General features: G+C 41.1%; 1 protein-coding gene across 2 annotated transcripts in view; it reads left to right on the top strand.

Moving 5' to 3' along the window:
- Window positions 1-18,414, top strand: part of galnt9 (polypeptide N-acetylgalactosaminyltransferase 9) — a 75,009-nt gene that overhangs the window by 33,014 nt on the left and 23,581 nt on the right. For both annotated transcript variants that reach the window (XM_053654069.1, XM_053654070.1), the window contains 2 exons: window positions 8,690-8,864; window positions 17,782-17,979. In XM_053654069.1, the coding sequence (XP_053510044.1) occupies window positions 8,690-8,864; window positions 17,782-17,979 (373 nt within the window). The remainder of the gene's footprint in view (window positions 1-8,689; window positions 8,865-17,781; window positions 17,980-18,414) is intronic.

The raw sequence follows: 18,414 nt of genomic DNA, 5'->3' as shown, positions 1-18,414 counted from the left end.
ACACACACACTAACACACTCATACATTAACACACTAACACACACACTAACACACTCATACACTAACACACTAACACATGCACACATTAACACACTCACACACACCTCACACATTTACATACATACTAACACACTAACACATCCACATTGCCACTTTATACATTCACAGTGTGGAGGCACAGAACAGAACAGTTTTGGTTTGGTGTGTGTGTGTGTGTGTGTGTGTGTGTGTGTGTGTGTGTGTAGTGCAGAGAAAGCGTGAACCCGTAGGGCAGAATCCTCCAACACACTAATGCATTAAAAAAAAGGCAAAAATAAAAACAGGTCAACCTTTTGTCCTGCAGAGAATCACTGTTTGTGTTTTGTGTACAACGCTACCTCCCACACACACTACACACTACACACACACACACACAACACACACACACAACACACACACTACACACACACACACACACTACACACACACAGCACACACACTACACACACACTACACACACACTACACACCACACACACACACTACACACACACACAACACACACACTACACACACACTACACACACACACTACACACCACACACACACTACACACTACACACACTACATACTACACACTACACACACACACACTACACACACACTACATACACACTCACACCCACACACACACACACATTCACACACATTACATGCTACACACACTTACATGTTTTTCTTTAGTTTTTTTGAGAATGATCAGTACTTGTGTAAATGGAGATAATTCATGTGAGCGTGTGGCCTTGTGACTGTAGCAGCATGTTCCACAGCGAGTATTCAAAATCACATGCTAATTAGAAAATGCTAATTCAGACATGTATTTGCAATTGCTGAACTGATGCAGTGGGTTTAACCTCGTCACATGATGTTCTCTAGCACTCTGACACGGTGTACCTCTAGAACATGGCTATGGCTAGTTGGCGTCCTGTCAGTGTATAAATGATGCTAAGCGGTGTTCTAGCCTGCACAGCTCACAGAAACATTTATACTAGAGAGAAGTTTGTGAAAAGTTCAAGACGTTTTAGTGTTTTACGATGACTACACGGAGGACGTCGTCGGGGCGCTGAAAGCTGAGGCGCTGCACAAACAGCCACGTTTATAATCCCAATAAAGTTAGCAACTCCTCGGTAAAAACATGACACGGATATCTAGCGTTAGCGAGCGAGTTTCTGGACGTATGAATGAAAGATGAAATGGACGTCGCCCGGAATGTCAGAGCTCCTCTGACCAGAATCTTCCACGACCGTCTTCTGTCAGCATGGAGAGGTGTCCGGGTCGATGGCGTGCGCTTTATAAACTCTTTTCCCATTCCGACATGCCGAAGCACAATGCCACGTTTTAGAAAAGAAAAAATGAAACCTCAGTGTTGGGATATTTCTGGAGTCTGGGATACGCTGGCACGCACTCCTCCATCCTGAGAGATTTCTCTTTCTGCTGACGGACGTTTCAGCTCCACGCCGCCGTTCATATTCAGCCTTGCTGCCTTGACATTCTCTTTGTGCTGAGATCTGACCTTTCCAGCGTCCGTGAAATGACACAGAGATCGCTGATCTTTCCACTGAAGCTTAATAATGCTACATACAGTGTGTCTCCACGCTAACCTCACTAACCAAACATACACACTTTTGGCTTTTTGAACACAATCTGCATCATTTCCCTGCTCCCTCACTGAGATTAGCCAAAAAAATAGGAACAGCAGGGTCAAAATTGCCACGTATTCTCATCATTATTGGGGACATTTGGTTGCTATAAAGAGACACACACACACACACACACACACACACACACACACACACACGCGGCTCAGTGGAGAGCATCGTACTCGGTTTGTCTGAATAATACGCGTCCTTGAAACAGAATTAATATGTGAAGAGCGGCTGTAAAAGATGTTAATAGATTTAGAATCAGATGAAGAGGCGGTTTACAGCCTGGAGTTTTATCTGTAAATCTTTAGAGCTCTGAGGCTCAGGACCACTCTGTAACCGAGCTCTGGTGGAACAGGAAGTTCTAATGAGATTAGAGGAAGGACACTGTTTTTCATCTTTGTTCAAACACACACTCACACACAGACACACACTCACACACAGACATACACACGTACCCTTGAGGACGCAGGCACTCAGCAGTTGCATCAGTTGTTATTACAGGGCCATATGTTGCCTTCAGGGCTGTATGTGACGTGTCGTATATCACGTTTCAACTGCAGATGTACACATGCGGAAACTCTTCCCTGCGTCCAACAGATCATCTCTCTTCATTCCTCACACTGAAATAACCCGTTTATCAAAATGTAAACAATCTCCTGACTCTAAGGCACGGTTTTATATCGCAGCTACTTCTCGTCTCTTCACTTCCTCGTTTGCAGACTCATTTCTTATTTCTCATTTCGTATTTTTACTTCATCTAAACCGACACTGTGCTCATTTACTTGTGCTGAGAAATTATACTCGAGCGGAGGTACAGCTGATGCAAGTAATGTACAGCTAATGTGTCAAAGCATTTAAAAATAAATGAACTCAAGCGAAAGTAAAAACGTTGCTATTTTTAAAGGTGCGGTAAGTAAGATTAGTCTTTTTTTAATATTTCAAGCTCTCTAAGGGTTACCTGGGTTTCATTTTTTATTACAGTTTTTCTTGCTTCTTGAGCAATTCTCGCCCATGTGCACAAAGCTCCACCCCCAGGATCTACAGTGCCCCCTAGAGTATCATGTCTATAAAATAACTGACACAAACAAGCATTCTGGCCCAGAAATCAGTTTCTAAACAGATTTTCTTAGCCACTTAATACACTTTTGCAAACGCCACGGGCTTAATCCGTTGTTTTTCATTGTGTTCTACATATCTTCCAGGTTATTTTTACACGTAAGGAATTTTTTAAAAAATTACTATTGCACCTTTAAGTGTACTCAAGTATTAACTAACTGATGGATTTACTCTAGGTTATGTTTTCATGTTATTATTTATTTATTCATTTATTTCAAATGGTTATAGTTTCGTTTTAAAGCAACGACACAATTTCATCCGAAAACATCACTCTCTGTCTGTGTGAGTTCGCAATATTTACCATTAGCTAGAATTCGCCTCATGTTAGCTACAGGAATCCATGCTAGTCGAACCTGGTGTTAGCAAAGAACACATGCTAGTTTGGATAAATATATACAGTTCATGTTAGTAAATCAGTCTAACTTAACAATGCTTTTCAGATTAGATTGGATTAGATTAGATTAGAGTTCATATCTTCTAAGGTGGAGAAGGAGACTCCTAGTTTAATTAGTGTTTGTTTACTCCTGCGTACAGAACATTTTACTAAGGTAGGGCTGGGGCGCTCATCCTCAACTTCAGCACTGCAGTCTGATGGATTACCCATCTACACACACACACACACACACACACACACGGATAGCTAGAGCGCTAAGTACACTGTGTAGCATGTATTCTTATGCATAAAAAAAGCTCTGGAAGCTCTGATAGCAGGTGGAGTAGGAAACTCGTTTCAGTATCAGTACTGATGAGAACCAAAAAAACATCGTACTCATCAGTACTCAGCCTGAACAAAGTGTGTACTCAACCCCGCTAGTGTAATACTGCAGGTGTTCCATTCAACACTTAAAATGGAACACCAGGTCACTCATCAATCACAATCAGCATCTCGAATGTTCCCTCATTCCCCAGTCTGATCCTCAGCCACCGTCGCCGCTCCGTCTGTACCCGAGCGCTCTGAGCTGCTGTAGTCCTGCTGTGATGGATGGATGTTTGCTTTCTTCCCTGTTACGCATTGTTGAGGCGGTATAAATTGTTTCTTCCTCATAATTCTTTATTCTGTTCGCTCTGACTCTGAGGCGAGGCTGGAAATCCTGCAGCCCCCTGAGAGCACCGAGAGAGTCCCGACATCCCGCCCCACCCAAAAACCGTACACTGGAGCACCTGGACCTGGAGTAATGTTTATAGGCAGCCTGGTCAATCAACACCAATCTGACTGATTAAAAATTATTTTAAAAAACTCATATAAATTATATATGTATATATTTGAATAGAAAAAATGGTAAAAGAATCAAAGAATTGTCATTTATGAAATATAAATAGTTGGCCTCACACCTCCAGGATTGGGGTTCCATTCCCACCGTGGCCCTGTGTGTGTGTGTGTGGAGTTTTCATGTTCTCCCCGTGCTGCAGGGGTACTCCGGTTTCCTCCCCCAGTCCAAAGACATGCATGGTACGCTGATTGGAATCCAAAATATTCGTAGTGTATGAGTGTGTGTGTGATTGTGCCCTACGATGGATTGGCCCCCTGTCTAGGGTGTACCCCGCCTTGTTCCCCATGCTCCCTAAAGTAATTAAATTAAAGTGGAGTAATATTGAAATAGTAATAATATAACAATATAATATTGAAAGAATTAAAAATATTACGGAACCCACTTACATGGCCTTTATAATAAATGTCACTATCTGTTTGTGTAAGTTTGTCCATAATTGGAGATTCTCATCTGATGTAGAGCAATATATAAAACTGTAATGTAACATTTTACGGTAGTTATTTTCCACTCTTCCTTCTCTTCCTCCTCTTCCTCCTCTTCGTCATTGTTGTACAGTTTCGCTCTCAGGCGGAGTGTAATAACGTTTTTTACACTACACCACTTCTGTCCCAGGTTGAGGTGATGCATTGACTGGATTTTCTTTTTACACGGAGGAGAACTAGGCCGCGTCCCAAATACACACACTGCGTCCTATTTGTCGGCTCAGTAGGTGAAACTAAAGGCTTTTTTGTGTGAACTCAGAGAAAAAGCAGAGAAATCTTGAGACTGGGGCATCAGGAGCAGCTGATTTTACCCCACACCGGGGTATCCATGTCTAAAAGTTACGTGCACATGTATACATTTCCATTTTCATGTCCACGTTTGAATCCTGGATCCTGATTGGTCAGAAGGTGCTGATTAGTTTTCTCTAACAGCAGCTCAGGTTTATATAAATGCGCTCGTTCTGATGCGTTATGGTTTCTATAGTAACGGCTCGTTCACAGGGACATGTACAGCGGACGCTCCACTGATAATAAACAGATTAAATAATCGTTGTTATGTTAAATGTTTCAGTATGTAACGAGTATGGAATGAGTCTCCAGTGTCAGCACTTCAGTCAGAGGTAACGCTGTAACTTTAAGCACTACACACACAGTGTTAATTACTTATTTAACTGGCATTAGCCTAAGTGTTGGGAAACACGCTAGCCCCATTTGGACGGTGTTAGTTGCTCAGTATTAATATTAATATTGAGGAATTCATTCTTTTATAGTACTTTTTTTTGTAAAGTGCAGTTTAGAATTGGTGTATAGCAGAGTACTGGGCACATCTGCAACATCTGTAACGTCTGTAGAGTGGGATTTAGGGTGAATATTTTCACTTTAAAGATTAATAACATATTTGTTTGTTTGGTTTTATGTCATTAGCTGTACTAATCCCTCATCAATATTTATCAGTGTTGCAGAATTTGCTGTGATTTGCAATTATATTGTGAATGAATGTGTCATGACACGGAGATAAGTGACGAATGCCTCACACACACACACACATACACACACACACACACACACACAAACACACGCACACACACAGAGAGTTTCTAATGCTAATAAACTGAGAGAGAGAGAGAGAGAGAGGGGAGTATGTGATTGGCTTTAGTAAGTGCACTTTACTGCATTCACTCACCTGCAGGAACCACAAACACTCATCTGTCTTCCTTCAGTGTGTGTGTGTGTGTGTGTGTGTTTACTTATTCATAGGAGAAAGTGTTTTAAAGTGTGTGTGTGTGTGTGTGTGTGTGTGTGTGAGGGGGTGTTTATTTATTCATAGGAGAGAGTGTGTTAAAGTGTGTGTGTGTGTTTATTTATACATGGTATAAATAAAAGTGACTGTTTACATATGAATGTGTGTGTATTTGTGAGAGTATTGAAGGGTGTGTGTGTGTGTGTGTGTGTGTGTGTGTGTGTGTTTGTTTGGTGTGGAAGATAAGTGGTTGTGTGTGCAAAGATGTGTGTTTATTTATGCATGACCAATGCATACACATAAATGTGTGTGTGCGTGTGTGTGTGTATGCACTTTTGTGTGCTTATTATTTGTTTATTTCATGCAGTGTTGAATGAATACCTGTATAACTGAATAACAATGTTTACAAAAATCTGGCTAGATTAAAAATGGCTGTGGTGTGGGGTGAGGCTCAATACTGTGGTACTAATACATTTACTGTTGTAGTGTTTATTCAGTGTTGTAGTATTTATCTGGTGTAGTGTTTATTCAGTGATGTAGTGTTTATTCAGTGTTGTAGTGTTTATTCAGTGATGTAGTGTTTATTCAGTGATGTAGTGTTTATTCAGTGATGTAGTATTTATCTGGTGATGTAGTGTTTATTCAGTGTTGTAGTGTTTATTCAGTGTTGTAGTGTTTATTCAGTGATGTAGTGTTTATTCAGTGTTGTAGTGTTTATTCAGTGATGTAGTGTTTATTCAGTGATGTAGTGTTTATTCAGTGATGTAGTGTTTATCTGGTGTTGTAGTGTTTATTCAGTGGTGTAGTGTTTATTCAGTGTTGTAGTGTTTATTCAGTGATGTAGTGTTTATCTGGTGTTGTAGTGTTTATTCAGTGATGTAGTGTTTATTCAGTGATGTAGTGTTTATTCAGTGTTGTAGTGTTTATTCAGTGATGTAGTGTTTATTCAGTGATGTAGTGTTTATCTGGTGTTGTAGTGTTTATTCAGTGTTGTAGTGTTTATTCAGTGGTGTAGTGTTTATTCAGTGATGTAGTGTTTATCTGGTGGTGTAGTGTTTATTCAGTGTTGTAGTGTTTATTCAGTGGTGTAGTGTTTATTCAGTGATGTAGTGTTTATCTGGTGTTGTAGTGTTTATTCAGTGGTGTAGTGTTTATTCAGTGATGTAGTGTTTATTCAGTGATGTAGTGTTTATCTGGTGTTGTAGTGTTTATTCAGTGGTGTAGTGTTTATTCAGTGATGTAGTGTTTATCTGGTGTTGTAGTGTTTATTCAGTGGTGTAGTGTTTATTCAGTGGTGTAGTGTTTATTCAGTGATGTAGTGTTTATTCAGTGGTGTAGTGTTTATTCAGTGATGTAGTGTTTATTCAGTGGTGTAGTGTTTATTCAGTGTTGTAGTGTTTATTCAGTGATGTAGTGTTTATTCAGTGATGTAGTGTTTATTCAGTGATGTAGTATTTATCTGGTGATGTAGTGTTTATTCAGTGTTGTAGTGTTTATTCAGTGTTGTAGTGTTTATTCAGTGATGTAGTGTTTATTCAGTGTTGTAGTGTTTATTCAGTGATGTAGTGTTTATTCAGTGATGTAGTGTTTATTCAGTGATGTAGTGTTTATCTGGTGTTGTAGTGTTTATTCAGTGGTGTAGTGTTTATTCAGTGTTGTAGTGTTTATTCAGTGATGTAGTGTTTATCTGGTGTTGTAGTGTTTATTCAGTGATGTAGTGTTTATTCAGTGATGTAGTGTTTATTCAGTGTTGTAGTGTTTATTCAGTGATGTAGTGTTTATTCAGTGATGTAGTGTTTATCTGGTGTTGTAGTGTTTATTCAGTGTTGTAGTGTTTATTCAGTGGTGTAGTGTTTATTCAGTGATGTAGTGTTTATCTGGTGGTGTAGTGTTTATTCAGTGTTGTAGTGTTTATTCAGTGGTGTAGTGTTTATTCAGTGATGTAGTGTTTATCTGGTGTTGTAGTGTTTATTCAGTGGTGTAGTGTTTATTCAGTGATGTAGTGTTTATTCAGTGATGTAGTGTTTATCTGGTGTTGTAGTGTTTATTCAGTGGTGTAGTGTTTATTCAGTGATGTAGTGTTTATCTGGTGTTGTAGTGTTTATTCAGTGGTGTAGTGTTTATTCAGTGGTGTAGTGTTTATTCAGTGATGTAGTGTTTATTCAGTGGTGTAGTGTTTATTCAGTGATGTAGTGTTTATCTGGTATTGTAGTGTTTATTCAGTGTTGTAGTGTTTATCTGGTGTTGTAGTGTTTATTCAGTGATGTAGTGTTTATTCAGTGATGTAGTGTTTATTCAGTGATGTAGTGTTTATCTGGTGTTGTAGTGTTTATTCAGTGGTGTAGTGTTTATTCAGTGATGTAGTGTTTATTCAGTGATGTAGTGTTTATCTGGTGTTGTAGTGTTTATTCAGTGATGTAGTGTTTATTCAGTGATGTAGTGTTTATTCAGTGATGTAGTGTTTATCTGGTGTTGTAGTGTTTATTCAGTGGTGTAGTGTTTATTCAGTGATGTAGTGTTTATTCAGTGGTGTAGTGTTTATTCAGTGATGTAGTGAATTATTCAGTGTTGTAGTGTTTATTCAGTGATGTAGTGTTTATTCAGTGTTGTAGTGTTTATCTGGTGTTGTAGTGTTTATTCAGTGATGTAGTGTTTATTCAGTGATGTAGTGTTTATTCAGTGGTGTAGTGTTTATCTGGTGTTGTAGTGTTTATTCAGTGTTGTAGTGTTTATCTGGTGTTGTAGTGTTTATTCAGTGGTGTAGTGTTTATCTGGTGTTGTAGTGTTTATTCAGTGTTGTAGTGTTTATCTGGTGTTGTAGTGTTAGTGTAAATAAATACTGTGGGTGTTAATTTATGTGTAACTCCCGGTGTTTGTGTTTGGTGTTCTCTCTCAGTGGAGCTGAAGTATAACCTGGATCAGTACGTGAATAAACGTTATCCCGGGTTAGTGAAGATCGTGAGGAACTCTAAGAGGGAAGGTCTGATCCGCGCTCGGATTCACGGCTGGAACGCTGCTACGGCTCCTGTAGTCGGATTCTTTGACGCACATGTGGAGTTTAACACGGCCTGGTGAGTTACATACCCTTTCTTCATCTCAGTGTTCATCAGTGTAAACAATACTGTACACTACCTGCACAACAGATACACAATACTGTACACCACCGTACAACAGATACACAATACTGTACACCACTGTACAACAGATACACAATACTGTACACCACCTGCACAACAGATACACAATACTGTACACCACTGTACAACAGATACACAATACTGTACACCACTGTACAACAGATACACAATACTGTACACCACCTGCACAACAGATACACAATACTGTACACCACTGTACAACAGATACACAATACTGTACACCACCTGCACAACAGATACACAATACTGTACACCACTGTACAACAGATACACAATACTGTACACCACCTGCACAACAGATACACAATACTGTACACCACTGTACAACAGATACACAATACTGTACACCACTGTACAACAGATACACAATACTGTACACCACCTGCACAACAGATACACAATACTGTACACCACTGTACAACAGATACACAATACTGTACACCACCTGCACAACAGATACACAATACTGTACACCACTGTACAACAGATACACAATACTGTACACCACCTGCACAACAGATACACAATACTGTACACCACTGTACAACAGATACACAATACTGTACACCACCTGCACAACAGATACACAATACTGTACACCACTGTACAACAGATACACAATACTGTACACCACCTGCACAACAGATACACAATACTGTACACCACCTGCACAACAGATACACAATACTGTACACCACCTGTACAACAGATACACAATACTGTACACCACCTGCACAACAGATACACAATACTGTACACCACTGTACAACAGATACACAATACTGTACACCACTGTACAACAGATACACAATACTGTACACCACCTGCACAACAGATACACAATACTGTACACCACTGTACAACAGATACACAATACTGTACACCACTGCACAACAGATACACAAAACTGTACACCACCTGTACAACAGATACACAATACTGTACACCACCTGTACAACAGATACACAATACTGTACACCACTGTACAACAGATACACAATACTGTACACCACTGTACAACAGATACACAATACTGTATACCACCTGTACAACAGATACACAATACTGTACACCACTGCACAACAGATACACAAAACTGTACACCACCTGCACAACAGATACACAATACTGTACACCACTGTACAACAGATACACAATACTGTATACCACCTGTACAACAGATACACAATAATGTACACGACCTGTACAACAGATACACAATACTGTACACCACTGTACAACAGATACACAATACTGTACACCACCTGCACAACAGATACACAATACTGTACACCACTGTACAACAGATACACAATACTGTACACCACCTGTACAACAGATACACAATACTGTACACCACTGTACAACAGATACACAATACTGTACACCACCTGCACAACAGATACACAATACTGTACACCACTGTACAACAGATACACAATACTGTACACCACTGTACAACAGATACACAATAATGTACACGACCTGTACAACAGGTACAGGATCATTACTCATCAACAGCATGAGCTGCACTGTTATTACTCAGTATGTTAGGAGAAGTTAGCTATAAACTAGGCAGTACTGAATTACTGAATTACTGAATTTCTGCTGGGGTAAGGGGTGTTTTTTCAAGATGTATCTGTTCCTGTTTTTTTTTAAGTTCCCCATTTGTAAAAATTCACAGATATTGGTTTGGGAGAAGAAAGTGTTATCCTGCCATCACAGAGACGGTGTAAAACACACACCCACACACACACACACACACACACACACACACACACACAGGAGACAGACATAATAGAGAGGATTGATGTAAATGAGGTGTTTGAGTGGCGTACATAACACCACACCCTGTTATATCCTGACCAATCACAATCCAGAACTGAACACTGCTGTGTTAATGAGTGTTAATGTTTCTCAGTGTGTACACACACATGCAGCCTACACAGTGTCAAATATCTTTATCCTTAAAATCAGAATATACGTAAATATTTGTGTGTGGGGGGGTGTGTGTGTGTGTGATATTTATCATGTGTTTGACCTTTTCTGAGCAGAAGAGTGTGTGATTGAGTGTTTTTTATACAGAGAGAGGACGAAGCCTGCATAACGTAATCGATTCATCACTCCATGTTGCCCTTTTATCCCAGCTCTGTGTGTGTGTGTGTGGGGTGTGTGTGGGTGTGGGTGTGTGTGTGTGTGGGGTGTGTGTGTGTGTGGGGGGGGTGATTGTGTGTGTGTGTTGGGGGGATGGGGTGTGTGTGGGATGTGTGTGGGGGGGTGTGGGGTGTGTGTGTGTGTGTGTGGGGGGGGGAGTGTGTGTGAGTGTGTGTGTGTTGGGGGGTGTGGGGTGTGTGTGTGGGGGAGTTTGTGAACCCTTTAGAATTTTCTACATTTCTATATACGTCTTGCTCTTGGAGTGATCTCTGTTGATCGCACAGTGTGTGTAGAGTTTGTTTGTGTGCTCATTTGCATGTTGCAGGTGAAAGTGTGCAGCCCTACAATCACTACAGATCTGTAGCTATGGTTACACATCTTGTTATTCTTTCTGTGCGAGTGAAATTGTTGGTTTAGGTATAATATCAACGTAAACTATTTTCACACTGAAACGTAAAAGCAGAATGTAAAAGCAGGCCTAGCCTGAACCATCAATTATGATTCGTCGTCCTGGTTACAAAGTACGACGTGTGACTGGATCAGAATCCAGAATTCATCAGTGCTGTGCTAACGCATAATTAGGCCTGGTTTAATCATATTTGAACGAAAATAAAACGACAAATTCCAACAGTGTTAAAAAAAAAAGACTTTTAAATCAACCTGTACAGCGTACCTGTACGTTTCAGACCAAAAATAATCATTTATATCACACTTATATCACATTATTAACCGTGAACCTTCAGGATTTCTCACACACTTATATTTCCTGTCTTGGTTTTGATTTATAAATGCTTTGCCAAGCGGCGTAAGATATCACACCTGTATTTCATTCCTTTCCTCTCCAGATGTTGATGGATATTTCGAGGTGTTGTTTTGTTTATTTACTGTAAAATAAACCGAATTAAAGCTCGGACACGGCGTGTTCCTGTACGCGAAGGAGGAACGCAGATAAGCGGGATGTTTATGAGGAACAGAACGGCGATTAAAGCGTAATAAAAGGAAAGCGAGTTGTGTGTGGTGAGAGATAAGATAAAGCCTCGGCTGTGATAAAGGCTTTATGATATTCGGTAGCAGGTTATAAAGTGATCTGAAAGACTGGCTTGCTGCACGCGCTACGCCGAATCATCCTGGGCTTTTTATCACTGTTTGGGGATTTGTGAGGGATATTTTCGTTCTTTTGTCACACTTTTGAATCTAGTGCACTTATCTAACGCGCTTCTTACCGGGGCATTAAAGGAAAACTCCACACACACTTTCCATACTGATATTTATTTAGAATTAACACGTGATCTTCCATTTTGTAAAACTTCTTTCATGGACATGTTGGTTTATTTCCGATTGGGTCAACGCTGGTTAACGTTAATAACTACTACCTACTGATGGTAGAGCAGTAGCGCAGTGCAGAGGGATTTAACCCTCGCTTCATCTCTACCCAAAGAGAGCGATGCAGCGGCGCTTTAGTCCTTCAGTCTCTCTCCTCCACCTCCTCATCTGTGCACTCCGCTCAATCAGCTTCCAAAGCTTCGACTTTCAGCTCTCGTCATCTCATACCGCTCTAACTAGCCGAGCCGAGTCTCTTCTGTCGCTCAGCATCGTACAGATGCAGTGCATTGTGGGAGTTTGCGTCCAGCGTTTGTTTTTAAGAAACTGAGAAACCTGAATGTCTTTGCTGTTAGTGTGTGTGAGATTGTTAACATGCTGTATGATATGATGTCATATGACGTCACCTTCCCAAACTGGCAAGTGTTAAACCCACAGTCTGTCAACACACGTGTTATAATCTCTGTTACAAGCAGTCCCACTTAAAACGAATGAATTAGAGTCGCGTTAACGCTCCTGTTTATAACGTCGCTGTCCTTTATTAAATAGTCTCTCCATTATAATTGGATATAAAGAGCCCGATGAAAACACTCTGTCCATCACGTATGGCGATGATGTTTAAACGTTTACAATGTCCTGTGTAACCCTGGACTCTGATTGGTCAGAAGGTGTTGATTGATTTTCTATAACAGCAGCTCTGACAGTAGCGCAGGATTCTGTTAATGATACGTTATCGTTTCTATAGTAACAGCTCGTTCACAGGGACTCGTGCGGCGGACGCGCCGCGTGAACGTGAGTACAGGAGCTGTAATAGAACAGTAAATGTTTCCTCAGCATTTAAAGCTCACGTTTAGAGCGGCCGGTGTTGAACAGGATGAGCTCCAGCTTAACTCTCACACGCTATAGCATGTCTAAAGGTGATAAATCTCTCGCTCTCTCGCTCTGTTGTTAGAGCAGCTCTTGAGATCTATAATGCACTTGAGAAAGAAAACTGTAGAACGGATTAACGCGTCCTTCCTGCGGAGAGAGTTTGCCGGGACGTTCCGTTTAGTCCGTGTTATTTTTGTTTGTTTTTTTTTCCACCAGGCTGCGTTCGGGAGCACCTCAGAGCCCTCGAGAGTAAATAATGGTCCTGCAAGATCCTATTATCTGATAGAGCTGTATGAAAGAAGGTTTCCTCATTCTAGATCCCGTCACGCAGGAATTTCATCAGAGGAGAGTCTCTGAGGAGAGAGAGAGCGAGAGAGAGAGCGAGAGAGAGAGAGAGGGAGAGAGAGGGAGAGAGAGAGAGAGGGGGAGAGAGAGAGTGAGAGAGAGGGGGAGAGAGAGAGAGGGGGAGAGAGAGAGAGGGGGAGAGAGAGAGTGAGAGAGGGGGGGAGAGAGAGAGAGGGGGAGAGAGAGAGTGATGACACACATAGTCGAGCGCAGTGGGAGATAAAGATCTCAGGTTTACTCAGCAGAACAGAGAGCTCCATCCTTTACTGCTGAGTGTTTACACAGAGGTGTGTGGAGTAAACAAAACCTGTGCTCTAGTAAAAGTATTGTTATTTTATAGTAATAATGACTCATGTACAGTAATAAAGTCATTCAATTCAATTCAGTTTTATTCGTGTAGCGCTTTTAACGATGGACGTTGTCTCAGAGCAGCTTTACAGAAACATATAAACACAGGATGGAGATTTTAAGTGTGTGACTTTATCCCAGTTGAGCGAGCCGGTGGTGACGGTGGTGAGGAAAAACTCCCTGAGACGATATGAGGAAGAAACCTTGAGAGGAACCGGACTCAGAAGGGAACCCGTCCTCATCTGGGTAACGATGGATAGTGTGAGAGTAAAAGAAAGTTTATGTTTCTGTAAATCTGCTTTGTGAGTTTTTTGTAAATGTCCGTTGTTAAAAGCGCTGCACGAATAAAACGGAACTGAACGGAATGATCTCTGTGTAATTAACGGAGAGAAATGATGTGTAATGGAGGTCAACTGTCTTATTCATCTTTCCTCATTAAACTGATCCGTCTCAGTGGTCTCGTCATGTTAGTAAAACCGGGCTAAACTCAGACGGAATTAGAGTCCCCTCCGAAAGTATTGGGACAGCAAGGATAGTTCGGGGCTTGTGTTTTTTTTGTTTTTTTGTTGTACACTCAGGACATTTGGGTTTGAGATCAAGAGATGAAGATGGAGAACTTAGGACATGGCACCTTTCGCATCAGACCACCTCATTTTTAGGTGAGCAAAAGTATAGGTAAAGTAAATAACACTTAACATTTGGTTGCATATAAAGCATATAAACCCTTGCTTGGAGTAACTGCATCAACTGATGCTTTCCCAGGCTAGTAGCACAGCTTCCTTCAGCTGTTGGTAGTTATTTGAGCACAAAAGCTCCATATCAAGTATTATCAAGTTTATCAAGAAGAAATTAATGATAATATATAAAAAAATCTCAAAGTGAATGTGCTTCAGTGTCGAGTTGATCTTTAATTCACCTGAATCCCGATAGATGGGCTAGGTAAGTACTGTAGCGTGTGCAGCTGAAAGACAGAAGCAGTAACGTGGTTGCTACGGTTACAGTGTTTTAGATCAGCGTAAAAGGATGAACGGACGAAAAGTGTGTGTGTGTGTGTGTGTGTGTGAAAAGTGTTAAAGTACGCTTTATGTTTTAGCAGACCGCCTCCTCAGAGCCGGACCCCGGAAAACACGCCTCCGGGCTGAGAAACACCCATTTATTATACGTGCAAACGTGCGAAAACAAACAGCGGAGAATGAAAGACACGGGAAGGGATTATAACGTATAGATCAGACGCGTGTTTGTTATGAAGAAATGTGAAGGAGGCGTCCAATTATGGGATTAAAGGACATGTGTGTAATGTGTGTTTTCTCTCAGCAGAACTCCCTTTAGTGTAATTAGTGCTGTGCTGTATCTCACACACTTTACTCTCTCTCTCTCTGTCTCTCTCTGTCTCTCTCACTGTCTCTCTCTCTATCTCTGTCTCTCTCTATCTCTGTCTCTCTCTCTATCTCTCTCTCTCTATCTCTGTCTCTCTCTCTCTCTGTCTCTCTCTCTCTGTTTCTCTCTCTCTCTCTCTCTCTCTCTATCGCTGTCTCTCTATCTCTGTCTCTCTCTGTCTCTCTCTCTGTCTCTCTCTCTCTGTCTCTCTATCTGTCTCTCTATATCTGTCTCTCTCTGTCTCTCTATCTCTGTCTCTCTCTCTGTCTCTCTATATCTGTCTCTCTCTATCTCTGTCTCTCTCTATCTCTGTCTCTCTCTCTATCTCTCTCTCTCTATCTCTGTCTCTCTCTCTCTCTGTCTCTCTCACTGTCTCTCTCTGTCTCTCTCACTGTCTCTCTCTATCTCTCTCTCTCTATCTCTGTCTCTCTCTCTCTCTGTCTCTCTCTCTCTGTCTCTCTCTCTCTCTCTCTCTCTCTATCGCTGTCTCTCTATCTCTGTCTCTCTCTGTCTCTCTCTCTGTCTCTCTCTCTCTGTCTCTCTATCTGTCTCTCTATATCTGTCTCTCTCTGTCTCTCTATCTCTGTCTCTCTCTCTGTCTCTCTATATCTGTCTCTCTCTATCTCTGTCTCTCTCTATCTCTGTCTCTCTCTCTATCTCTCTCTCTCTATCTCTGTCTCTCTCTCTCTCTGTCTCTCTCACTGTCTCTCTCTGTCTCTCTCACTGTCTCTCTCTTTCTCTCTCTCTGTCTCTCTCTGTCTCTCTCACTGTCTCTCTCTGTCTCTCTCTCTCTCTCTCTCTGTCTCTCTATATCTGTCTCTCTCCCTCTGTCTCTCTCTCTCTGTCTCTCTCACTGTCTCTCTCTGTCTCTCTCACTGTCTCTCTCTCTCTCTATCTCTGTCTCTCTATCTCTGTCTCTCTCTCTCTGTCTCTCTCTGTCTCTCTCACTGTCTCTGTCTCTCTCACTGTCTCTCTCTCTCTCTATCTCTGTCTCTCTCTCTATCTCTGTCTCTCTCTCTCTGTCTCTCTCTGTCTCTCTCACTGTCTCTGTCTCTCTCACTGTCTCTCTCTCTCTCTATCTCTGTCTCTCTCTCTGTCTCTCTCTCTATCTCTGTCTCTCTCTCTCTCTCTCTCTGTCTCTCTATATCTGTCTCTCTCCCTCTGTCTCTCTCTCTATCTCTCTCTCTCTCTCTGTCTCTCTCTCTCTATCGCTGTCTCTCTATCTCTGTCTCTCTCTCTCTGTCTCTCTATCTGTCTCTCTCTGTCTCTCTATCTCTGTCTCTCTCTCTCTCTGTCTCTCTATCTCTGTCTCTCTATATCTGTCTCTCTCTCTGTCTCTCTCTCTGTCTTTCTCTCTGTCTCTCTATATCTGTCTCTCTATCTCTGTTTTTCTCTATCTCTGTTTCTCTCTCTCTGTCTCTCTCTCTCTCTGTCTCTCTATCTCTGTGTCTCTCTCTCTGTCTCTCTGTCTCTCTCTCTCTCTCTCTCTCTCTCTCTCTCTCTGTCTCTCTCTCTCTGTCTCTCTCTCTCTCTCTGTCTTTCTATCTCTGTCTCTCTCTCTCTGTCTCTCTCTCTCTGTCTCTCTATGCTGTAAAATACAATGATGATAATTAATTACTAATTAAATCTATAAAAAATACAAAATAATAAAAATTCTGCAACTGAAGCTTCCTGAAATTAAATTTGAAAAAAGGCATGAATTTTTCAAAACACACACACACACGCGCGCATACACACACACACACATACTCCTACACCGGGTTATTCAATTCACAGCCCAAGGACACAAAGACACACTTAGTGTGTTTGTGTGTGTGTGTGTGTGTGTGTGTGTGTGTGTTTGTGTGTGGGTGTTAATATCAACTAACACTATTGTTTTTTTTCTGTATTAATACCATTTATTTATTTATTTATTTATTTATTTAAATTGATTTAAATTCCATTCTTTCGTTCCTTCTTACTTCCTTGTTTTTTCTTTCTTTCTCCTTCTTTTTCTTCCTCTTTCTTTCTTTGGTTTTTCTTTCTTCTTCTTATGTCTTTCTTTCTTCTTCTTCCTTTTTTTCCTTTCTTCTTATTATTCGTTTCTTCCTTTCTTTCCCTATTCCTTTCTTTCTTTCTTTATTCCTTTTTCCCTTTCTTTTTTTCTTCTTTATTCTTTTCCAGAACTGTCCTCTGAAATAAAATGACGGGTTTATTTGACGCCCCTCATATTTAAACGAGGCCTACGTGGTAACTCACGGATAGTAACGGATTATGATCGGTAACAACACCAATACGCATCATGTGTTCCACACGTAACCTCCTTACAGAGGTGGCAAAAACACACCTTAGACAGATGTTCATTTCAGACAGGTGCACAGCGAGAGACCTTCTTGAGAAGGTGATGTCTGTTGTTTCTCTCCCCGCTCTTCCTCAGGGCCGAGCCGATCCTGTCCCGGATAAAAGAAGCCCGCAGTCGGATAATCCTGCCTGCGATAGATAACATCAAATACAACACCTTCGAGGTGCAGCAGTACGCTAACGCCGCTCACGGCTACAACTGGGGCCTGTGGTGCATGTACATCATTCCTCCTCAGGACTGGCTGGATAAAGGAGACGAGACCGCCCCCATCAGGTAAAAACCGCTCGTGCGGCATAAACAACAAACAACAAACAACAAACAACAACAGCATCTTATTGCTGATAAAAAAACACCATCGCACTGTTCTCACACTCTATCAAATGTACAGCGTGTTTAGAGAATTGCAACTGATCAATTCACATAATAAACATTTTTAAACGTGATATTATACACGTGTATTCGTTTAAAAAAAGCTGTTTAGAGACGTCGTGTGAAATGTCTGTTATTTATGAATAAAACATTCCGGTGTACATGATCGTGAAAACACTGTGATTGCACTACACAGCTCTTTTTGGAATTAGTGCGTGTGTGTGCGTGTGTGTGTGTGTGTGTGTGTGTGTGTGTGTGTGGTTGGTTTAAGCATGGTTTTGATGATTACCTAGCTAATGTTTTGGCGTCCCGCTGGTTGTTCCTGTTTGTCCACGACCT

The sequence above is a fragment of the Ictalurus furcatus genome, chromosome 22 (genome assembly GCF_023375685.1).
Source record: "Ictalurus furcatus strain D&B chromosome 22, Billie_1.0, whole genome shotgun sequence".
In the NCBI taxonomy this organism is placed as follows: domain Eukaryota; kingdom Metazoa; phylum Chordata; class Actinopteri; order Siluriformes; family Ictaluridae; genus Ictalurus; species Ictalurus furcatus.
Note: the sequence above shows the minus strand (reverse complement) of the source record. Positions and strands in the feature narration are given on the sequence as shown.